The sequence below is a fragment of the Gracilinanus agilis genome, chromosome 2 (genome assembly GCF_016433145.1).
Source record: "Gracilinanus agilis isolate LMUSP501 chromosome 2, AgileGrace, whole genome shotgun sequence".
In the NCBI taxonomy this organism is placed as follows: domain Eukaryota; kingdom Metazoa; phylum Chordata; class Mammalia; order Didelphimorphia; family Didelphidae; genus Gracilinanus; species Gracilinanus agilis.
This window is the reverse complement of record NC_058131.1, coordinates 523,205,296-523,229,655: the sequence shown is the minus strand read 5'-3', so window position 1 is coordinate 523,229,655 and position 24,360 is coordinate 523,205,296. Positions and strand designations below refer to the sequence as shown.

Genomic DNA, 24,360 nt, shown 5'->3' with positions numbered 1-24,360 from the left:
CATCCTTACTCCCACTGCCTAACTGTTAAGTAGACCCTAGCCCTATAGGTGCCAAACCCTAGCCCTGGAAACATATATATATATTCCCCCCTTTAAATGCATCACTCGGAATTCTCTTGCTGAGTTCCCCCAGCGCGCACTGGCAATAAAGCTTTCTCTTGCTTGATTGCATTGTCTCATGTGTTCCTCCGGTGGCCACCCATTTGAACCCTAACAATGTTGCACGTGAGTGCTTCGAAGTAGAGACTTCCCTTTTACTGGAGCTGAGCAGGTACTTATTTGAGAATATTAATGACTAGTCAGACCAATAACCAGGTTTCTTTTTTCTAGGCTTCTGTCCTCAAAGCTGCCATCATGAACTTAATTCAACTCATGATGAAGAGGAAAGAAGTAAGTATTGGCCTTTTTTACATTAATCCAATAAACAGATATTGAAAGTAAAAGCATTTTCTGTATCATTTAACATTTTAGAGGGTCACCTAAAGATGTTTCCTTTCAAATTTTTATCCATTAGCTTATTCCCTTGATTGCATTTGTGAGTCTTGCAGGATTTGGAGCAACTGCCATGTCCTTTTATACCCTTGCCAAACCTGATGTGATGTAAGTAAAATGGGGATATAATTGGAAAGCAGTTATCAGTTGGAATTGGGCTGATTTCTGGATTGGGAAAAGTTGTCCAGTTTTCTTATGTGTATTGTCTTCCCCATTAGAATGTTAACTTCTTGAAAACTGGGATTGTCTTATATTTCTAGTTGTATGCTTAGGTTTTTGCACATGGTAATTACTCAATAAATGCTTTATCCATTCATTCTTCTTTCCCTTCATTTGCTCTCAAAGCTAGTCAGTGCTTGGTTTGAACCCCCAACTGTCTGTTCAGGCTGCAGAGGTGCAGGCTGCATCTTTTTTTTTTTTTTTTTAATTTTGGGAATTAAATTTTTAGGAGGATCATCGAATCCTATAAGACTCACCAAATGGGGCATCGCAGAGTCATGTATCTTAATTTGCCAGCATGGCGGATAAGATTACTGACTGGTGGAAGGGTGTGTAGGGACTGAAGTGAAACCTTAGCCAATTAGAAAAAACTTAGAGGAAGGGTTTAGCCTGAGCTTAAAAAGCCAGCGCATGAAGTGGGCTGGGGCTCTGCCATTTTTTTGCTTGTGGAAAAATCTTTCTTGCTGGTGACCTATCCAGGTGCTTATTTGTGTAAGCCATATCTGACAAGCAATGCAGCATGAGGTGGTGTAGAACTGGGCTGGCAGTGACCATGCAGGGCTGGCTCCAATCCCTTCTAGACTCAGACCCGATCCTTAGCTGGCCTTAATTTGTCTGGCCTGACCATGTGGTTAGCTGGTCCTCAGTGCTGCCAATAGAGAAATGGACCAGGGTGGTGGGAATCTAGGAGCCAATGAAGCATAAGTAATGAGACCAGAGGTTTTTAGGCATTTAGGCTGGTACCCCTATTTTTCTCTTTTTCTTTACTAATAAATACTTATAAATTTAGTTTAACGACTCCAAGATTAATTTTATTTATAACAAAACCTTTCCATCTTATAATCAACACTATGTGTTGATCAACACTAAGGCAGAAGAGTGGTAAGGGTAGGCAATGGGGGTTAAGTGACTTGTCCAGACACAGCTAGGAAGTGTCTGAGGCCATATTTGAACCCAGGATCTCCATCTCTAGGCCCTTGAATCTAAATCTGTAAACCTAATACCAAAGTTCTTTCAAGTTCTTGATCCTTCTTGACCCAAAGTCTGATCTGTGCAACTAGAGGTGTAGAGAATAGGCAGTTACCTGATGGCTATTCCCCATGCCTTTAGGTTTGTTTTTTTTTTTTTTTTACTTAAAAAAATTTTTTCTGGGTTACACATGTATTATCACACAAAACATATTTCCTTATTATTCATTTTTATAAGTGAATAATTTTATAAAACCAAAACCCCAAAACATATATTCAAACATGCAGGTGAACAATTACATGTTTTCATCTGCATTCTGACTCCAACAGTTCTTTCTCCAGAGGTGATGGCATTCTTTGTCATAAGTCCCTCAGAATTGTCCTGGATCATTGTAGAGCTGTTAGTAGCAGTCTTATCACATTTGATTGTTCCACAATATTTCAGTTAACTGTGCATAATGTTCTCCTCTTATTTCACTCTGCATCAATTCATGGAGGTCTTTCCAGTTCACATGGAATTCCTCCAGTTTATTATTCCTTTGAGCACAATAGTATTCCATCACGATCATATACCACAATTTGTTCAGCCATTTCCCAATTGAGGAAAATTCCTTTTTTTGCCACCACAGGAAGTACAGCTATAAATATTTTTTGACAAACAGTTCCTTTCCCATTTTGGAGGGTTAGCTTTTAAATTGCAGTCTTGAAGTTATGGTATCATTGGATCATAAGCTCCTTGTAGGCGGGGACGGTCTGTGGCCTTCTTTTATATCACAAGTACTTAGCTTAATGCCTGGCACACAGTAGGCAGCTAATAAATATTAACTGATTGATTGTCACTATGTTATCTAATTAATATTATAATTCTTTTTAGCATTAACAAGAGAAATAATCCAGAACCATGGGAAAATGTAAATCCTAACCATCCTCAAAAGGTACTAATAAAATATCCTATCACATAACATATTTAAGTTGAAATGAGAGGCATTCTTCTAAGCAAATAAGAGTTAATAAATGTATGTAGCATTAATATTAAACCCAATATACAGCAATAATGGAAACTGAAAGTCTAGAAGCCACTGTTGGCAGAATTTGGTCATCTTTAAAAGAGTATGATGTCCACTAGGTTCTGAGGATATTGTGAAAACTTGATTTTATAATTTGTTTTTGAAATTTAAAAAAAAAACTTTATTCAACATCAGAATGAGCATATGGGAAACCCATGCTTCATTTATAACATTCTTGTGCCAGGTAGTGAATAAGACAAAATAGCTATATCTACCAAACAGGAAAATATTAATATCTGTGTGAAGAGAAATGACATTTGTAGAGTTAGAAGAGACCCAAGTTGCCATGTAGTCCAAATTCGAACCTAATTTAGAATCATCTCTTAAGCTTCTCAGACTGGCCATTACCTATCTGTCCTTGAATATTTCCTGGGGTAGGGAACTCACTATTTCTCACCCACACAGTCTCTATTAATGCTGAATAACTAAAGTTCTGCTTTACATGAAACCTAAATCTGTGTGCCCATGTTCCTGGCTATTCTACTATGAAGTTTAGTGAGATAGGAATTGTCTGATCCCTCTTCTGGTGACATCTCTTCAGAATTTGGAGAACAATATGCTCTCCCCATCTTAAGTCTTTTCTTTCCATTAAGTATTCCATTTTTGAGATGAAAATCTGAACTATTGTAAGAACCAAGATTCCTTCATGATATGGATTTTCAAATTTTCAGATTTCAGTTGCTCTTTGACTTGAGGAAGCATGTTTAAAATCTGCTTTTTCAGTTTCTCTAGAAATGTTCAGTGATAGTTTTGGGTCTGAAAATTCTTTCTAGACTTGTCTCCTTAGGATAGGTTAGGGGAAAACCAAAAGATTTTGCTTTGGGAAATGAATTAAAAGTGGTAGTCAAGCTTGGAACAAATTTGACCCTGTTCACCTCACCCATTGGTTATTCACTTTTCTTAGCTCATTTTTATTCTCCATCCCTAGAAGCAACTGGCCATCTTCATTCTCAAGGGAAGTGCCCATTATTCCATTCAATGGAGAGTGTCCTCAACATTTATTCAGAAAGGGTTGAGATTTGATCAGAAGGAAGAGTACTCATTGATTACTCCAGGACTCAGCCTCCTAGAGAGAGTAGCCAAGGAATGAATCAAGTAGTGATTCTTTAAAAAACAAACAAACAAACAAACAAACAAACAAACAAAAGACCTCTTACCTTCCATCTTAATCAATATGTATTGATTCTAGCAGAAGACCCATAAGGGCTAGGCAATAGGGGTTAAGTGACTTGCCAAAAGTCACATGCTAGAGAGTATCTGTGGTCACATTTGAACCCAGGATCAACTTCTCTAGGCTCTCACTGAGCCACCTAGTTACCCCTAATGGATTTTTAAAAAACACTTATTTAATAACAATTCTAAGACAGAAGAATGACAAGGGCTAGGCAACTAGAATTAAGTAACTTGTCCAGGGTCAGTGATACATAGTTAGGAAGTTTCTGAGGCCAGATCTGAGCCAAAATTGTCCCAACTCCACACCTGGCACTCTAGGTGCCCCTTACAATGTGTTGAAGACCATATTTCAAAATATTTGCTGAAATTTTATATTTTTTCCATTTTATAAAACCCTTCCACTTTCATGAAAACATATCCTATCTCATTGCAAATTGCCAATTTTACCTCAGAAAGATCGCACTAATTTATGGTTCTATTTCTAATATGATAGTTTCACAACACTATACTTATTTTGGTGTATTTGCTTTTCTGGCAGTGATACTACATTGATTCCTTAGGTTTCTAAATTGGGCAGCTAGGTGGATTAGTGGATTGAGAGCCAGGTTTAGAAACAGGAGGTCCTGAGTTCAAATCTAGTCTCAGATATTCCCTTTTTATGTGAGTCTGGGCAAGACACTTAACCCTCATTGCCTAGCCCATACTATTCTTCTGCCTTGAAACCAATATATAACATTGACTCTAAGATGGAAGATAAAGAGTTTAAAAAAATTTAGTTAATTAAAAAAAGTTTCTAAATTAAAATTTGGCCATTTTTCATATAAACATCTTATTTAATTTATTTAATTAATTAAAAAAAACCCTTACCTTCCATCTTAGAACCAATACTACGTATTGGTTCCAAAGCAGAAGAGTGGTAAGGGCAAGGCCAGTGATGGGCAAACTACGGCCAGCAGACCAGCAGACCAGATGTGGCCCCCTGAAATGTTCTATCCACCCTGAGACATTATTCCTAATCTGACAAATACAATAAGTAGGATACAATACAGTGAAACTTCAAAAGAGTTGCCTTAGAAACAGACTGACAAATGAGCATTTTCTTTCCTTTGGCCCTCTCTTTAAAAAGTTTGCCCATCACTGGGCTAGGCAATAAGGAATAAGTGACTTGCCCAAGGTCACAAAGTTAAGACGTGTCTGAGGTCAGATTTGAACCCAGGACCTCCTGTCTCTAGACCTGGCTCTCAATCCATACAGCCACTCAGCTGCCCCCTCATATGAACATTTTAGATGGTCTCTTCCACCCCTGGAGCCTTCCAGTGATAGACTGAAGTGCTAGATTGTACATATGTTCTATTAAGTTTCATCTTGTTCAAGTCATCTTATAAATACTAATTCAGTTGTACCAATGAGTTCTCTTTCCCTGCTTTGTTATTCTGATTGGGTTAGCATGCCCTTTATGTTCTCATCTTTGCCTGTAGTGGTAAAGATGTGGAGGGAAGAGAGCTTTGTGGCAGGCCACCTGAAAACTCCTCAGGTTGATAATTAATCCAATTCAATTTGCTTGGGATCACTCAGCCAGCTGTCAAACTACCAAACCATCCCACCATCTCTCCCACATTTCTCTTCTGTCTACCAGGATATAGTGAGATACTCGATCAGAATGTCTTGCTGAAGTCTAATTCTAGGATCTGGTAGTCCTTTCAGAGAAGGAAATGAGATCAGTGTGTCAGGGTAGCTCTGAATCAACCTCTGGTGGTTTCTACTGATGATCTCTTGTTATAAGTGCACCAACCAGGTACTTCATAATACTTGTAGAATGTGGAGAAAGAATGCTATTGAGTATATCGAATTATACCTCCCGTAATTCATAATTCTCCCTTAATGCAAATGTTGACAATTGTCCACATCTAGTCTTTTGGTACAACTCCTTTTTCTGTGATTTCTTAGGGAATACTAATGATGCTTTCATGATTCCAAATGCTTTTATTATTGTTGATGTTAGGCGATGCTGTAGATTGCTGTAGAGTGCAGGGCTTTGGAGTCTTCTTGAGTTCAAGTCTAGCTTCATACACTTACTAGCTATGCCACTCTGGGCAAGTCATCTAATCTAGTTTGCCTCAGTTCCTTGTCTGGAACATGAACTGGAGAAGGAAATGGCAAACCAGTCCAGTATCTCTGCCCAGAAAGCCCCAAATTGGCTCACGAAGAATCAGAAGCAACTGAAATCACTGAATGACAACAAAAAGCTTATCTCTTTATATATGTTTATATATGTTTGTTATCCATACATCACCAGACTGCCAAAGGAGTTCATGGCATAAAAAAAGATGAAGAATCTTTCTCTTGGCCAAAGATTTTACTCCATTTTGAAGTATTTACCATTCCAACTTGTGCTACCTCTAGGCCATTCTTCAATCTTTTGCAGTTTCAAGGTGATTTTTGAAGAAGTAGAGAAGTACAATAGAAGCTTTGTTTTTTAATTTTGTCCAACTTAACATTACTGTACCTGTCCCAAGCTTGAAGCTTCAGACTTCTCTGTTCTTCTTCCAAAAATACCTTGAAGTCTTTTTCAGGTGTCCTTATTTCTTCTTATAGTCAGGGTTCATTTTGCAAGCTCCAGATTATTACAAATACTGGATTTCTTTCTTTCTTTTTTTAAATCCTTACCTTCCATCTTAGAATCAATATTGCGTATTGGTTTAAAGGCAGAAGAGTGTTAAGAGCTAGGCAACAGAAGTTAAGTGACTTGCCCAGGGTCACACAACTCGGAAGTGTCTTGAGGCCAAATTTGAACCCAGCACCTCCCATCTCTAGGCCACTAAGCCACCCAGCTGCCCCCTCAATCAACATTTATTAAGCTGCCTCTTAGATTTCATTTTTGAAAATGATTTACTTTTCTTTGCTAGTGCTTAGTACAATGCCTGGCATAAAGTAAACTCTTAATATATGTTGTTGATTGAAAAAATTAATTTCTCCTTTTAGAGTTTCTGTTTCTGAAATAATTTTCTCAGTGTATGTGTTTTTTTGTAGCTTATCACAATTAATCAAAAGTGGAGGCCTATTGAAGAACTGCAGAAGGTCAGAAAATTAACTAAGTGATAAGTCTCTTCTTGCAAAGTGCACTCTAGGTATCTAGTGGAAACATCTCTGCACAAACTAGACTACTGAAACCAGCATGTGGAAGGGCTTCTGCTACATTTTTAGAGTCTTCCTCCATTTGGGGATTCAATGAGGAATTCCAGTTTGCCCTGAAAGTGACAAGCTCAACGGTCCAGAAATAAATTTCTCATGTTTGTTGTAAAGTTGAATTTTATATTATATATATAGTTCATTAGAGTATTCATGAGAAAGTATTGTTGCATGCATTTGTAACTATGTTTTCTTTTTATTAAACTGGATTTTTTTGGGTAAATGTATAATGTATAAATTATCTTCCATAATAAAGTGATAGCTATGTTTAGTTTTTTCCAGAGATTAAATATTTATTTCATCATTAAACTGATCATTCATTGGGAAAATATCTAATGGTAACTATATATACAGCTTTATAATATGAATTTTCATATTTGAAATGAACTCCCTTCATAAAATTGAAGCAAGTACTTTTCACTAACATCTTCCATCCAATTGAAAACCAACACGCAAAAATTATTCATTGTCTAATTGTTGTTAATTCCATGCTTTAGGGATCCTTTATTTCATTGGTGTGCATACTTACTTTCCTAATGCAGATCGCAGCCCCTCTGTAGATAGTTTTAATGTATAGTGGAGACCAAAAAAACATTCATGGCCTACTAATGGTCTAGTACATGGTTTTACTGAATAGTGAATGTCAAAAGAAAATTTATCACCTGTTGGTCAAACTGTTGGTCATGAACTACCCCGAATATAGACTGATCTTTGGAAGGTAAGCAAAATCCATTACCAGGTCCCTAATGGAAGAGGCTTTCCCAGCATCTCCTTAAGAAAGCCTTCAAGAATTTATTATCACTTCCAACTCCTTGAACTATCTATGTCTGCTTCCAAAGTATTCCCTTAAGTATGATCACCTCATTCATTAGTTTTCTCCTTTCAGAGATGTGGTAGAAGTAGACTAAATGAATGAAGGTGGTAGGAGTGTTGGCCTTCAGAATCTTAGCATCTGGGTGGGAATCACAACTTTGCTATTTACTACTGTTCTTGTGGCCTGAGGCAAGTCATTTAACCTCTCAAGGCCTCAGTTGGGTCACAAGTGAGCATGTTTCTTCATGACAATAGTTTTACTAATTACAGATGTCCCCACCAAGGCCTTCTATATACTGTTTCACTTGGTGATCTCATCAGCTCCAGTGGAGCCAATTATTGTCCTTCCTATGCAAATGTTTTCTGATTATTTGTCCAGCCTTCACCAATCTTTGGGCCTCCATTCTCACATCTTCAATTGACTGTTGGACATCTTGAACTAAATATCTTATAGACGTTATAAACTCAACATGTTCAGAAAACAAACTCATGATCTTATCTCCCCAAGCTTTCCCCTACTCCTAACTCATTTCTGTTGAGGGCACCTCTGTCCTCCTGGTCACCAAAGCTGCCAGCCTAGGGGCCATTGTCAACTCCTCACTCTTCCGCCATATTTGACTACTTGCCAAGTCCTGTCTTCCCAACCTCGCAGCCTAAAAGATGAGCCTTTGGCCCCAGGAATGTAAGAAATAAAATTAATATAGAGTGATAAAATTAAAATACCATGGTTTCAAAGGATTTATTGAAAGCCATTTAGAAAAATGAAGCCACGCACCTGTTGAGTTATTTTAAAGGACCTGCCATTTACCTGCTCCACCCATCCTCGACCCTGCTCCATGATTACAGAAAGAGGCAGGACCAATCCCTTCCTCAGTCTTTATGCTCCTGTTTACGTTATTACACTTCCTGCACACCTGATTACCCAAGAGGAATCATGGGAAATGTAGTTCAAGGAGCCCTAAATGTCCCTCATAATTAGTTCATGGACCCCCAAATTTCCAATATCACAGGAGTGGAGAAGAGTTAAACACTTTAGAAACTTTTCAAACAACAGCCAGCTCCCAAACCAGATCAGAGCAAAGTGTATTCTGTTACCTTTATGGCTTTGGTTTCCTACTTTTTTAATCACTTGGAGATAAAAAGAAGACCTTCAAGCTTTATCTCCAAGATTTGACGGTTTTGTTTTTTTTTCACCAAAAAACTAGTTCCATAATGGATAGAATGGAGGAAATCCCATTTATTCAATTTGGCGGAAAAACAGATTAGAGAAAATATACATAAAATATATATATAGACAATACAGAGTGAAGGAGTTCTCCCATTGGGAACAAGGCAATTCAGATCTACCAAGATTCCCAGACCTCACCCTATGGGAAGTGCCCATAGTAGCAAGCTCAGGATAAGGATATGATGGGAAATAATAACTTGTCTCATATCTGCTTCTTCTTAAGAGTCTTCAGCAACTTGGGGGAAAACTAAGTGGTTTAGTGGATAGAGAACCAGGTCTGGAAATAAAGAGTTAAAAAAAAAATCTAATGATCAGTTAGGTAGCTGAGTGGTCTGAGGGCCAGGCCCAAATATGGGAGGCTTGGGGTTCAAATCTGATCTCAGACACTTCCTAGCTGTGTGACCCTGGGCAAGTCACTTAACCCCCATTGCCTACCCCTTACCACTCTTTTGCCTTGGAACCAATACACAGGATTGATTCTAAGATGGAAGGTAAGGGTTTTAAAAAAAAAAAAAAAAGCCTGAGGTAGGGTTAGCATTTTCTATAATTCTCTCAAAGCTGGAAGCCAGAAGTGTCCAAATTGCAAGGCCTGAAGATAACTGAAGGGCTGGAAGAGACTGCTGCTTCTCTGCCAAAGTAGAGTCCAACCCTCGGGCCAGCCTGGGCATTGGCACTAATGAGAGAATTCCATACCCATTGACTTTTGGAACTCCGGTTACATCAGCAATGAACCCTAACAGTTTTTTAATTCATTAAGGAGCTTTACTTTTAAAAAGCTATTGTATAGGGCAGTTAGGTGGCTCAGTAGATAAAGAGTAAGGTCTGGAGGCAGGAGGTCCTGGGTTCAAAGTTGGCCTCAGATACTTCCTAGCTGTGACACCCTGGGCAAGTCACTTAACCACGATTGCCTAGCCCTTACCATTCTTTTGTCTTTGAATTGATACTAAGACAGAAGGTATGGGTTTAAAAAAAAAAAAAAAAAAAAAAGGAAGCCAAGTAAGTTAGTCAGAAAAGAGGAAGAAGAGCATCCAGGTACTTTGGAAAATGCCCAGAGAGGAGAGAGATGCTGAGTGCTGTGGATACAAAATGAGGCAAAAGACAGTCCCCACATCAAGAAGCTCACCATCTAATCTGGGGACAGACAACATGCAAACAAATATATGTAAAGCAAACTATATACAGGATAAGTGGGGAGGAAAACTAATTTTGGGAAGGCATAGGGATTAAGAGGGATTAGGGAAGGCTTCCCCGTAGGAGGTGGGATTTTGGTAGAGAATTAAAGGAATCTGGGAAGGTCAGTCTTTGAAGTGGAGGATGGAGAGTATTCCATGTAAGGGGGAGACTGCCAGAAGCCCAGAGATGGAGGGTTTTCTTAGAAGGGACAGGAAGCCAGGATCACTGGATCAAAGGGTACATGTTGGGAAGTAAGGTGAAGGGAAGATAGGAGGGGGCTTGCTAAGGAAGATCTTTGCACAGTATTTGATCCTACAGACAACAGAGAGTTACTAGAATTTTTTGAGTGAGGGAGTCACATTAGTGGCCGAATGGCCGATGGACTGGTGTTAGGAGAGGCTTGAGGCAGGCAGATGCATCAGGAGGCTGTTGTAATGGCATGGTGGGAAAGTGGAGGAATCCCAGAGGAATGGAGCCAGATGAGAAAAAAAGATATTCTGAGATCTTGGCTCCACTCACCAGTAGGAGAGACGGAGGCTGGTTGGGAGATGGAGTTTCTAAGCTGATGGGATCTTGCCAGAGGATGAAGTTTTCCCAATCATGAGCATCCTGGATCAGGGTGGAAAATGTGGAAAAGGCCCAAAGTACAGTAGTGTAGCCGGGTAAGAAATGAGAAGTCCAGCGCTGTGCTCCTTCCTCAGTTGGAAATTTAGGTATAGTTTCTGTGTATTCACATCCAGCCTCAGACCCCCTTACTAATTGTGACTCTGGGCACCCTCTCACCCCAAACTTAACTCCTAAACTGAAAATACAAGAATAATGAAACCCATTACAAAGAAGTAGAGCCAACCAATCAAAATTAAGGGTGGGTGGGGAGCATCGAGATGACTTAGTGGAGCCAGGAGGTTCTGAGTTCAAATTTGACCTCAGATACCTTTTAGCTGCTGTGTAACCCTGGGCATGTCATTTAACTCCCACTGCCTACCCCTAATTGCACTTCTGCCTTGGAACCAATACAGTATTGACTCTAAGATGGAAGGTAAAGGTTTTTTTTTTTGTTTTTTGTTTGTTTTTTTAAATATTTAGTATTAATCCTAAGATAGAAGATGAGTTTTAAAAAATGTATTAATGCCTACAATGTGCCAAGTTTTTCTTAAGTACTGGGGATAAAAAAAGAGACAAAAGACAATATCTGCCCTCAAGAAGCTTACAATCTAATGAGATGACAATTTAAAAAACTTGCCACACTGACCATGTCCAAAAAAATATGAGTCCTCCTGTCAGGAGTTAAATATCATGTTTTCATCATTAGACCTCTTGGGAAGTATTTTGTCAACCGATAAGCATTCAGCACAATAGTATTCCATAACATTTAAAGACTAACCTTTAATTTCTGTCTTAGAATAGAGAATCTGTTCCTTAAGGGCTAGGCAATTGTATTTAAGTGACTTGCCCAGGGTCACACAACTAGGAACCGTCTGAGGCCACATTTGACCCTAGGATCTCCTGTCTCTAGGTCTGACTCTCTATTTACTGAGTCACCTAGCTGCTCCAGTACCATAATTTGTTAATCAATTTCCCAATTTATTAGGTTCCCATTCTTTGTTACCTAGAAAAAATATATATTTTTATATAGACCTTATTTTTTGCTCAGAAAGTTCAATCAAATTCAACAAGTTGATCAGATATAACTGTTACCTTAGAAAAAACACAGAACTATTAAATAGTCATAAAGCCACTCTTTAATCAAGGGAAAGGGGGATTAGGGACATCTGGCCTCTTTGGCAGAGCTGCGCCTTGTACAGAGTCCAAGAATTGAACACAGCTTCGCTCTGCTCCCTGACCCCCTGGGAGTGACACCGCGCTAGATGACCGACTCCAAGGAACAAAGGAAACTGGGGAACTTTTATACCATTTGGGAAAATCCAGCTGCTCACACAATGGATTCTAAAAGTTGGTCCCTGCCCAGGTGTGTCTTCCTGGGAAGGGTCTTTTGATACAATGGGCAAGACCACCTAAGACAAAAGGGTATTTAGCATTTACCCTGGGGTCCATTATTCAGTCTGCAACTGCAAGCCTGCAAGCACAAGCTTTGGGGGGTCTCCAGCCTACAAGCTATTTCTAAAACTTGGGGGTTCATCAGATCTCACTAAGCCTCAAGTTTGGAGTCTCTAGATCCCACATCGACATAACCAACTGATCACAAGACAACTCATTCTTTCCTCCTAAACATCTCCCACTCTCTATTGCTGTAGAGGATAACTTCCAACCTCATAGTCTCCCAGGTTTGAGAAAAAGAAGTCACCTTGAATTCCTCACTATCTCTCACCCTCTATATCCAAGTAATTGCTAAGACTGATCATTTCTTCTTTGCAACACCACCTGGATACACCCCCTTCTCTCCTCTAATACTGCCACCATTCTGTCTCAGGCCCCCATCACCTTATGCCTGTGTGTGAAGTGAAAGTTTAAGGGGGCCTTGAAATATCAAGGTATACCCTCTTGAACCACTTTTTTTCAAAATATGCCTGGGGAGAACCATCGATTACAATGCAATGCTCAAGAGAGAGAGAGAGAGACAGACAGACAGACAGACAGAGACAGACAGACAGACAGACAGACAGAGAGACAGAGACAGAGAGAAATGTGGGACACTACCTCAAGTCATTGACCTAATAAACCCCCCCACAAAGGTTTATAGAGAAACCTGGGGCACTAACTCAAGTCATTGACCTAAGACAAATGCCCAACAATTTACAGAAAAATTCCTTATTTATAGAAAAATCCTGGTACAATCAAGCCTCCCAGAAGGGATTATAACATTTTTACAAGGGTTAGAGACAGGTTTTAGTCTAGAAATAAAGGACAGGAATATTATATAAAAAGAGGAGTTCAAGGCTGGATTACCTGGGAGAAGCTTATGTTTTACAATGGACACAAAGAGGATCATTCCAGTCATGGGTCTAGACCACCTGAGGGAGAGACCTCTGATACAATGGGAGAAACTTTGAAGACAAATGGTACTTAAAATTTGATCACTGGATACTTCAGGGTCTAAGGCAAGGTCAGTCTGGGACCTCCCCTAGGCAGTTCCCAGATAAACTCCAAAGATCCAATCCCAAACATTTAGAGGCCCTTAGGCTTTTGTCCAGCTAGGAGAACCGTGCAGTTGGGACTTGGAGTCTTGAAGGGGAAAGTGTGTGTGTGTGTGTGTGTGTGTACCAGCTTTACTAACACACCTGGATTATTGCAATAGGTTGTTAGGTAGGTCAGCCAACCTTAAGTCTCTTCCCACTCCGAGCCAATCTCCATTCAGTTACTAAAATAATTTTCCTAAAAGCGGGTTCAGCTCATATCACCTACCCCCCCCCCCCCTTCAATAAGCTCCAGTGGTTTCCTTTTGCCTCTAGGATCCAATACAAAACGTTCTTCTTGTTATTCAAAGCCCTTCATAACCTAACCCCACTCCTGTCTTCCCAGTTTCTTTATACCTTACACTCTTGACAAATACTTTTCAGTCCAATGACACTTACATCTAGGCTGTTCCATAAAAAAACAAAAAGGTCCTTCTCTCTTACTTTCCGGCATTTTCTCTAGCCGTCCTCAAAGGCTGGAACGCTCTCCCTCCTCCTCTCTCAATACTGATTTTCTTGGCTTCTTTTAAGTCCCAATTAAAATCCTAGTCTTCAGGAAGCCTTTCCCCAGCCCCTCTTAATTTCAGTGCCGTCCCTCCATTATTTCCTATTTATCCCGTATATAGCAAGCTTTGTATGCATTTATTTGTATGGTGTCTCACCCATTAGATTGTTTTTTTTTTTTTTTAAACTCTTACTTTCCGTCTTAGAATCAATACAGTGTATTGGTTCCTACCAGAAAAGAGGTAAGAGCTAGGCAACGGGAGTTAAGTGAATTGTCCAAGAGTCACACAGCTAGGAAGAGTCTGAAGTCATATTTGAACCCAGGACCTCCCCTCTCTAAGCCCGGCTCTCAATCCCCTGAGACATCTAGCTGACCCCTCACCCATTAGATCGTAAGATCCTGGAGAGCAAGAGACGCTCTTTTGCCTCTGCAGTGTATTCGCAGCGCTTAGCCCAGTGCCGGGCACAAAGTAAGTGGTGAATAAGTTTATTAACGGGTCCCACTAGCTTCACAAGCAAAACAAAAAAAAACACCGCAGCTCACCATCCTACCGACCCGCCCACTTTTCCTCCTTTCCGCGGTCCAATATAATAAAAAGTTCTCAAGTTCACCACAAACGTCTGGGCTCCTTAAATCCGTTCCAGAAGCCAAAGCACAGTGCCCGGGTTCCAGCTGGCGCGCTCTGGAGACGGCTGGGGAGCGGAGATTGGGAAGAGAGAGAAGGGGGAGAAGCTTGGAAAGAATGGTACCTCGACCCTTACCTGGAGTTCGGTTGTGGCTGGCATTAAGCAGCTTCCGGCAGGGGGCGCCAGGACTACGTGTAGTCTCCCTCTCCGATGCTTAATCATAAAGAGATTTGGTCTAGTTACACCCAGATACTCAGAAGTCTACAGAAGGTGGGGGAAGGGGGAGAGAGGGAAGTGCCCTTTGGGAAATGAAATTAGGTGACCAACCTATGTCTACGTGACTTGGATGTAGGCTGGCTTACTTCCGGGGGCGTTATCTTCGGTATATAAAATTTAGTGGCAGCATCCAAGGTTCAGTTCTGAGCTTTGCTCCAACTAGGTGAGAAAGCGTAATCCCTGAACTTTGGATCTCTATCTGTCCATCCTCTTAATCACCTGGAAATCTTTCCCATATTCGATTTGATTTTGCTTATTTTCTGGTGGTAAGTGGGATGAGAGGGGGACTGCCCTATGACGGGCAAAGGATGCAGCAACTTAAATTCTGGAGCTCTCAGTGACTGATTCGACCAATAACCGGACTTCTTTGTTCTAGATTGTCACCCAAAAGGCGCAATCATGAACTTCTTTCAGTTAGTGAGGAAAAAGAAAGAAGTAAGCATTGGCATTTTTTACATTGTTCCAATGAATAAATGATAAACTAAAAGTGGATTCTGTATCTGAAGACGTTTCTTTGTGTTTTGTCCAATAGCTTATTCCTTTAATCGCATTCGTGAGCTTCGCGGGACTTGGAGCTACCTACATGTCCATATATTCCCTTTTCAAAACTGATGTGATGTAAGTAAAACGGGTCTGTTATTGGAAGACAGTTATTGAGTTGATCTTTGGATTGCGAAGTTGCCCATTTTTCTTCTATGTGTTGTCTCCATTAGAATGAGTTTCTTGGAAGCTTTTGAATATCCATTCAGTGTTTCTCATATAGTAAGAAAGGAAGAAAGAGATGGGGGAGGGAGGAAGAGACAGACAGAGAGAGAGAGAGAGAGATTGAAGTAATAGTTTAATTCGTTCTTTCTGGTGTGAGAATGGCAGTTTCTGGACTTGAGCTCAAATTGGAAAACTTAATTGGAGCTTAAATTCAGAAAGATAAAAAAACTGCCATTGAGAAAGTAATTAGTTTTACTTTATAAGATCTTTTACTTCGTGATTCTTCAAATGGCATAAGGTTTTGTGTTTCATTTTTCAGTTTCTAAACTTAAAAGACTTAATAAATGAAATATTTGAGCATTACATAATCAAATTTGTTTCAATAATAAGGTATTGTTTCCCAATTTTATTTTTAAGCTGTTTCAAATATCTTTCTGATGTAGTACTGAATAGTCAGGCTGCTATAATAGAACTTTATCCTCAGGTTAGGATTTGGTGGGTATTATATGCCCTCTTTTGGAGCATGGAGAGGAAGTAAGTAAGAGGTTCGACTCTCCTTTTGCCTTTCCTTGTATTCTCCAGGGCTAGTGCTTGCTTAAAGCACCAGCAGTCTGTTGGGGCTACGTAGGTGACGGAAGAAAGGGAGAACTTCTTACTTGGGGAGTGAGCCGAGTTCTTGACCCTGCTGAGCAGCAGTACAATAGAATATTTCCTGTATCAGAATCGCCTAGGCTTCTTAGCTCAAGTAACTATGCACATATTATCTAAGAAATCTTGAGCTGAATTGAAATTTTGTGAACCAGTGGTGGTTTGGGGCAGTGGCAGTTCTTGACCTGAAGTCAGTTCTTTGCAACTAAAAACATGTGATGGCTATTTCTCAATGCCCAAAGTGCAACTTTTTAGGTGTCTTAAAAATTAAAATCTTGAAGTTATAATGTTGCAATGCTATCTAATTCATTTCATAATTTTTTTTTAGTGTTAACAGGAAGAAAAATCCAGAACCGTGGGAAAATGTGAATCCTTATGAGCCTCAAAAGGTACTAATAAAATATCTTGAAAAATAAAATTATTTAGACCCAAACTATAGGCAGTTTTCTAAGCAATATAGAATAAAAAAAAATAAACCCTTTCCATTTTAGAATCAAAACTAATTTTGGTTCCAAGGCAGAAGAGCAGTAGGGGCTAGAAAATGGGGGTTAAGTGATTTGCCCCAGGCCACACATCCAGGAAGTGTCTGAGGTCAGACAGGACCTCCTCTCTCCTGGCTCTCTAATCACTGAGCCACCTAGCAGTGCTTGCAATCTAGAACTGATAAATGTATGTTGACAATATTGAATTCAATACAAAGCAGTCATCTGATTTGAAGATCTAAAAGCTATTCTGGACAGAATTGGTCTTTTTGTGGTCATCTATAAAATAGTATATAATTTCCATTCATGTACCAGACATAATATTAACATTTATCATATAACATATTTTTGAAATTACAATATGCTTTGCACACCATAATAAGGAATACAAGATATAAAATAAATAGCCTGGGAAATCATGCTTCATTTGTAACTATTATGTCAGATGGTGAGTATTGTAGCCATAACCACCAAGGGAAAATATTAATATTCCTTTGACGATAAATGAGATTTGAAGAGACTTTGGATGTCATTTAATATAAATTAACTACTGGTTCGAAAGTTCTCTTACACAAAAGCCAAATCTGTGTGACTGTTCCTGACCTGTACCCCACTCTACCCCTTTCTATTTAGGTAGAAGAATCATCTGATCTCTTTTAATGGTGACCTCCCTTCAAATTTTTGTAGACAAGTATGTCCTTCCCATCCAAGCCTTCAGTTTCCCTAGAAACACTAAGAAATAAGCTTAGGACTGAAAAATCTTTCAGACTTGTCTCTTAGAGCAGAGTTTAATAAGAAAAGACCTTTCTTCAAAAAAATGGATTAAAAGTGGTAGTCAAATTTAGAACAAGTTTGGCCCCCATCCATCCATTGATTATTCACTCTTCTAAGTTCAGTCTCCTCTTTCTCCATCCCTTCAATCAATTGGTCTGCAATCTTCTAAAAGAAATTTCTCTTATTCTGTTCAATGGGAAATCCAATGTTCATTTATTCAGAAAGAGTTCAGATTTGATTAGAGGGAGTTCTCATTGCTAGTATACTGTAGGTGGAATCTCCTTCAGTGGAGTGGCCATTGAGGTTTTTTTTTTTTTTTTTAAACCCTTACCTTCTGTCTTGGAGTCAATACTGTGCATTGGCTCCAAGGCAGAAGAGTGATAAGGGTAGGCAATGGGGGTCAAGTGACTTGCCCAGGGTCACACAACTGGGAAGTGTCTGAGGCCAGATTTGAACCTAGGACCTCCCATCTCTAGACCTGGCTTTCAATTGAGTTTTTTTTTAAATGTCTTTTAAAATTTGTTACATAAAAGATCCCAGGTATCTCCCAAACATGTCCAACCACCAGAGAAGACAACATTTGACCCCCCCCCAAAAAAAATTTTATAGATAAAACTGTCGTGCTTGTTTCTATTTATCAGCTCTTTCTCCAAGAAGTGGAAATACACATTTTTCTTCAAACAATATTTCTGTTGCTCCATATAATGATTCTTCTTGGTTCTGTTCATTTCACATAATTTAATGTAAATCTTTCCATTTTTAAAAAAATCCTTACCTTCTACCTTAGAATCAATTCTGTGTGTTGGTTCCAAGGCAGAAGAGTGGTAAGGGTAGGCAATGGGGGTCAAGTGACTTGCTCAGGGTCACATAGCTAGGAAGTGTCTGAGGCCAGATTTGAACCCAGGACCTCCCGTCTCTAGGCCTGGCTCAAAATTTACTGAGTCACCTAGCTACTCTCTTTCCATGTTTTTTAAAAAATTAACCTACTCATTTCTTATAACACAGTAGTATTCCATCACAATCATATGCCACAATTCATTTAGCCATTCCCCCAGTTGATAGGATTTCCTCAGTTTTTAGTTCTTTGCCAACACAAAGACATAATGCTGTTGTAAGTATTTTAGAACATGTAAGTTCTTTTATCTTTTTCCCCCGATTACCTGAGGAAACATATCTAATAGTGATATACATTTTTTTTTAACTCTTTGGACATAATTTCAAATTGTGCACCAAAATGGTTGGACCTGTTTGCACTTTAAACAACAGTATATTAGTGTCCCCATTTTCTACATTCCCTCCAACATTTGTTCTTTTGCCCTTTTATCATTTTAGTCAATAAATAGGTATGAGATGATATCTTAGCATTGTTTTGATTTGAATTTTTCTAACCAATAAAGATTTAGAGCCCCTTTTTCATACAGCTATATATAACTTTGATTTTTTTTTTCATCCCAAAACTGTAAATATCTTTTGAACCGTTTTTTTTAATTGAAGGTTGATTCATAATGTTCATGTACTTCCTGGGTTTGTTTTGGCAGCTATACTTCCAGGTGCTTTATTCTATGCTTGCTTATTTATTTTTGTTTGTTTGTTTTTTAAGCATTTATTAATATTTTTTAGAATTCTATGCTTATTTAAATGGGTTAACTTCTAGGGCTTGGTTGGTGATATATAGAAATGCTGATCATTTATGTGGGTTTATTTTTACTGCTATGGCTAGCATTTCTAATATAATATTAATAATGTTGTTGATAACGGGGATCTTTATTTCACTCCTAATGTTGGCCTGTAGTTTTAAGTATATGTGCTTCTTATTGGTCTGAGAAAAAATCCATTTATACCTATGTTATTGCTTAAGATCATAACCCCAAACTGTATTTTAACATTGTAACTTTTCTTTGATCAAGTTTCCTACAAATATAACTCATTTTTTGGGAAGAGATGTCCAAGAGCATGGATGGAGTGTGCTGATTTGGACATTTCTCTCTTTAAGCAAAAAAATGTCTTGGATTGAGAAAGATTGTTTCTGGACTACTCTTGCCTAAAATGCAGAGTAGAGTATGGATGATGGTGCAGCACCAGGTGTGAAGTATTTTGTTGTCCTTTTCCATTTCTATAGTTTTGATGTATGTTGTTTTCCTTGTTCTGTTGACTTCCTTTTGTGTCAGGTCATATAACTTGTGGTGGTTTTTTGTATTCATCCAATTAATTGTCTTTCTTATTCCTCAGCAAAACTGGCCAATGTCAAAAAAAGTCTGATGTTGAATGATGTGTTCTACACCCATAGGCTCCCATCTCTGCAAAGAATTAGAGGGGTTTTAATTTGATTTTTAAAAAGAAAACTAAATTACCAGTATAAAAAAAAATGGAAAGAGTAAATGTGCCACCAAATGAAGGTGAAATTAAAGCAATTATAGGAGCTATTTTGCCCAATGATAATGAATATTGTTGCAAAAAGTTTAAGTAAAATCCTGGCGAGGAGAATTCAGCAGTATATCACAAAGATCATGCATTATGACCAGATGGGATTTACATTAGGAATACAAGGCTGGTTCAAAATTAGAAAAACCATAAGCATGATTGGTCATATCAATAACGAAACACTCATTCCTATTACAAATACAAGAGAACAAAATAGAATAATGAGAGAATGAGCGCCTTTTTAAAAATGATAAGTACTATCTATCTAAAACCAAAAGCAAGCATTTTCTGTAAGGTGGATAAACTAGAAGCCTTCCCAGTAAGGTCAAGAATGAAAGAAGAATGTCTATTATTACTACTGTTATTCAATATTGTACTAGAGATGCTATCTATAGCAATAAGACAAAAAAATTGAAAGACCAAGAATAGGCAATGAGGCTTTGCAAACAATGATAGCATACTTAGAGAACCCTAGAGAGTCACATAAAAAACTAGTTGAAACAACAACTGTAGCAGGGTTGCAAGATATAAAATAAACCCAAATCATCAGTATTCCTATATGTTAACAATGAACTCAGCAGGAAGAGAAAGAAAAATTCCATTTAAAATACATTCAGATAACATGATATTTGGGAATCTGTGTCAAGACAAACTCAGGGATTATAGGAACATGATTGCAAAACTTTACACATGAATGCAAGATTTAAACCATTGGAGATATATATTAATTGTTCACGTGTAGGTTGAACCAATATAATTAAAATGACCTCTACCCATATCAATCTACTTATTCAGTGTCATGCCAATTTAACAACCAAAGAATTTGTAGACCTAGAAAAAGATAAAACAGTTCATCTGGAAGACCAAAAAAGGGCACTAATAATCAAGGGAATCAGTGAAAAAGGTGTAAAAAGGAATTCTTTAATTTCTTTAATTTAATGGGGACTGAGAGGACCTCTTACCATAGAGCTGTGTAGGGATTAATTTCAGTTGCAAGTTGGGAGTTGTTGAGAGAGTTAGGAAGAGTCATTTGCTGACAGTTGGTGGGTGAGTTGCTGAGTTAGGACTGGAGGGGAAGTTGCCTGTTGGGTGTAAATTGGTTTTTGGGGATTATTTACTGGTAGTGTGGGTTGGTGTTTAGTTGCTGGAATATAAAGGCAGGCCTGAGCTTACTGAGAAGGCTTTTGACTTTAGCCTTTAAAGGACATTTTGCCTCTGGGATCTCTAGAGAGCAGGAGGTCTGTCTCATTGGCAAGGATCTGCTGTCAGTTGGCTATTGATAGTTGGGTGATAGAAACTGATTGTTGGAGTGAGGGAGTGGTAGCTGTCTTATTATTTTAGGGAGTTGGGTAGTTAGTGAATCATTTATAGATAGTGTAGGTTAGATTAGACCTGGTGTGCCAGGCTGAAGAACCTGTCCTGAGAAGACAATTAGAGATAGTTTAAGGAAATTTTAGATAGTTATTAGGAATTTTGGGTATATTTATAGGGTATAAGATTTGTTAATTTTTAAAAGCTGCTAGAAGTTTTCTTTTCTCTGGCTTAAAGGGATAATAATTTACAACTCTACTATATTCTCATTAAAACTTCAATTATTAAAAGCTGCTCTCTTATTCGTCAGAACCCCTATTTTAACCCTTATATTGGTGAAGTTGTGGACTGGTCCAGACGTTCTAAAGAAGTTTTGCCCAATGAGCTATAGAAATGTGTTAAAATATATTTAACCCAGTAATACCACTACTGTCTCAAGACATCAAAAGAAAAGGCTTATATGTACAGAAGTATTTGTAGCAACTGTTGTGGGAGCAAAGGATTGGAAATTGTGGGAATGTCCATCACTTGGGAAATGCTGTGGTATATCACTTAAATGTATCTGTACTATAAGAACGGTTTCAGAAAAACCTGGGAAGATTTGTATGAACTGATACAAAGGTAAAGTAAGCAGAACCAAGAGAACAGTGTACATCAATAATAGCAAGATGGTAATAATGAATAACTATGAAAGACTTAACCACTTTCATCAATACAGTGATCCAAGAAAAGTCTGAAAAATATTTACCCACAGAGAGAGCTGATAAACTCTGAATAAAGATTGAAACATACTTTTAGCTTTATTTTTCTTGCCTTTTTCTTTCTTTTTAACATAGCTAATATGGAAATGTTTTACATGACTTCATATAATGGTTATAGTATTTCTTGCCTTCTCAATGGATGGGGAGAGATTGAAGGGAGAGAATTTGGAACTGAATTTTTTTTTTTTTTAATGAATGTTAAAATAGATGGAGTGGTAGTTTTAGAAAAGAATCAGAGGGAAGTACTTCTTGTAGTTCTTTGGGGCAGACCTTAGTCGTTATAATTTTGCATCAGTAGGTTTTCTCTTATTTTGTTCTTTCTTAACATTGTCATAATTGTTACATATTTTGCTTCCTTGCTTCATTATGCTTCAGTTCTTATAACTCCCGCCATACTAATGTATTGATCATGTTGACCATTTCTTACAGTTGAACAATATTGTTTAGCCATCCTCTAATCAATAGGCATCACATTTGTTTTCAGTTATTCATTAATACAAAAAAGGCTACTATAAATATTGTGATGCCTATGAGGCCTTTGTTTTTATCATGATCATCCTTGAAGTCTCAGAAGAACATATACCTACCAATGGAATTAAGTTTTGCTTTCAACTGCATTTCTCATCATTGAGATATCTTTTTTGGGGGGGAATACTAATTTTGTTTTCGTAAATCCAAGTTCTTTGAATATCTTCATATAATCCACTTAGGCCAGGAGTTTCTAAACCTGGGGAATGTGAACGTGTGTGTATACTCATAAATATACTTTTTCATTGTCTGAATTTTCTCCTTACAGTTGTGGTTCATTATGAGTAATTTCTTATGAGCTCCAGATCATTATGAACAATGAGTTATTATTTTTGGAATAAGAAATACATTTCCAGAGGGTATCTGGTTGGCTCAGTGGATTGAGAGAGATGGAAGGTCCTGGGTTCAAATCTGGCCTCAGACACTTTGTTAGTTATGTGTCCTTGGAAAAGTCATTTAACCCCAGTTCCCTAGCCGTTACCGCTCTTTTGCCTTGGAACCAATACACAGTATTAATTCTAAGACAGAAGGTAAGGGTTTTTCTAAAAAAACACATTTCCATATTAGTGGTAGGTATGGTGATTTGTACATAGTATGTGTTTCATAAATGCTTAATTACAAAAAGGTCATTTCTTGTTTTAGAGCTTATCTTTTGAAATAATGTTCTCCATGTCTGTTTTGTTCTGTTCTGTTTTTTGTAGCTTTTCACAATTCACCAAAAGTGGGAGCCTGTGGAAGAGCTGAAGACAGTCAAACAGTTGACCAAATGAGGACTCTCTCCTTCTAAAGTCTACTCTATAAATCTAGCGGAAACATCTCCGCACAAACTAGACTACTGAAACCAGTGTGCGGAAGTGCTTCTGCTACATTTTTAGGGTCTCCCTACATTTTTGGGCTCTGAATAAGAAACTCCATTTTGTCTTAAACATGGCAAGTTTAACAATATTCACATGGTCCAAAAATAAAATGCTCATATTTGATGTCTTGTAAAGTTGAAATTTATAGCAGATATGTAGTTCATTAGAGTATTTATGAGGACATTTTCATGCATTTGTACTTAAGTATTTTATGAAACTGGATTGTGTTTTGAAAATGTGCAATAATTTGTAAGGTAAATTATCTGTTATGATAGTGATTATATTAATTTTTCCCAAAGGTTAAATAAATTTTTGTTTCATCATTAAATTGATCAGTCATTAGAAAATAATATGTAATCAAGAGCATATGTATAGATACACATATATATACATATGCTGCTTTTGTTAATGTTCAGTCATTTTTCAGTTGGGTCCAACTAGCCCCAAGTATACTACTATCCACTGTCAGTCACCTTTGTTCAATGTATTTTTTTAGGCACGTCTGACTCTTCATGATCCTATTTGAGATTTTCTTGGCAAAGATACTGGAATGATTTGAAATTTCCTTCTCTAACTCATTTGATAGATGAGGAAACTGAGGAAAACAAGGGGAAGAAAACTTTGAAATGCATTTCTATATCTTCTTAGTTGAAATATAAAAATTACTACTCAGTCTAAAAGAGCTTTTCTTAATTTGATATTTTGGGGATCCTTGATTTCATCAGTGTGTATCTCTTCTAATGTAGATCATTCTTGCCTTCCATAGTATATGTTTTTTTGTGTGTTTTTTTAAACATTTATTAATATTCGTTTTTAACATGGTTTTAATAAGTAGAGGCCAGAAAAAATTCATCCCCTGGTAGCCATACATTTTGTGATGAGCAGCACAGAATTTAGATGGATCTCTTAAAGGCAGACAAAATGTTATCACCAGGCCCATGATGAAAGTGGCCTTTTCCCATCTTCTACTTGGCATGTACTTCAAGAACATGGAGTCACTTCCAAGTTTT

At 38.0% G+C, this 24,360-nt stretch overlaps 2 protein-coding genes across 2 annotated transcripts; both read left to right on the top strand.

Annotated features, from left to right (window-relative positions):
- Window positions 1–354: 354 nt before the first annotated feature.
- Window positions 355–7,018, top strand: LOC123237876 (normal mucosa of esophagus-specific gene 1 protein-like). The gene is made up of 4 exons (XM_044665071.1): window positions 355–390; window positions 515–600; window positions 2,554–2,614; window positions 6,950–7,018. Exons 1-4 carry the CDS (start codon window positions 355–357, stop codon window positions 7,016–7,018), a joined length of 252 nt encoding a protein of 83 aa, XP_044521006.1.
- Window positions 7,019–14,983: 7,965 nt separating this feature from the next.
- Window positions 14,984–23,884, top strand: LOC123235925 (normal mucosa of esophagus-specific gene 1 protein-like). Its single transcript, XM_044662159.1, has 5 exons — window positions 14,984–15,129; window positions 15,240–15,298; window positions 15,396–15,481; window positions 16,545–16,605; window positions 23,195–23,884. The coding sequence occupies exons 2-5, from the start codon at window positions 15,263–15,265 to the stop codon at window positions 23,261–23,263; spliced, it is 252 nt and encodes an 83-aa protein (XP_044518094.1). The 5' UTR covers window positions 14,984–15,129; window positions 15,240–15,262; the 3' UTR covers window positions 23,264–23,884.
- Window positions 23,885–24,360: the final 476 nt, after the last annotated feature.

What these genes read in the sequence shown, in the direction of transcription:
- LOC123237876 (XM_044665071.1), top strand. Translation starts at nt 355, where the DNA reads ATGAACTTAATTCAACTCATGATGAAGAGGAAAGAA. An exon ending in TCATGATGAAGAGGAAAGAA is followed by an intron (nt 391 to 514) that starts GTAAGTATTGGC and finishes TTTATCCATTAG; the next exon opens with CTTATTCCCTTGATTGCATT. An exon ending in ATCCTAACCATCCTCAAAAG is followed by an intron (nt 2,615 to 6,949) that starts GTACTAATAAAA and finishes GTTTTTTTGTAG; the next exon opens with CTTATCACAATTAATCAAAA.
- LOC123235925 (XM_044662159.1), top strand. Translation starts at nt 15,263, where the DNA reads ATGAACTTCTTTCAGTTAGTGAGGAAAAAGAAAGAA. An exon ending in TAGTGAGGAAAAAGAAAGAA is followed by an intron (nt 15,299 to 15,395) that starts GTAAGCATTGGC and finishes TTTGTCCAATAG; the next exon opens with CTTATTCCTTTAATCGCATT. An exon ending in ATCCTTATGAGCCTCAAAAG is followed by an intron (nt 16,606 to 23,194) that starts GTACTAATAAAA and finishes TGTTTTTTGTAG; the next exon opens with CTTTTCACAATTCACCAAAA.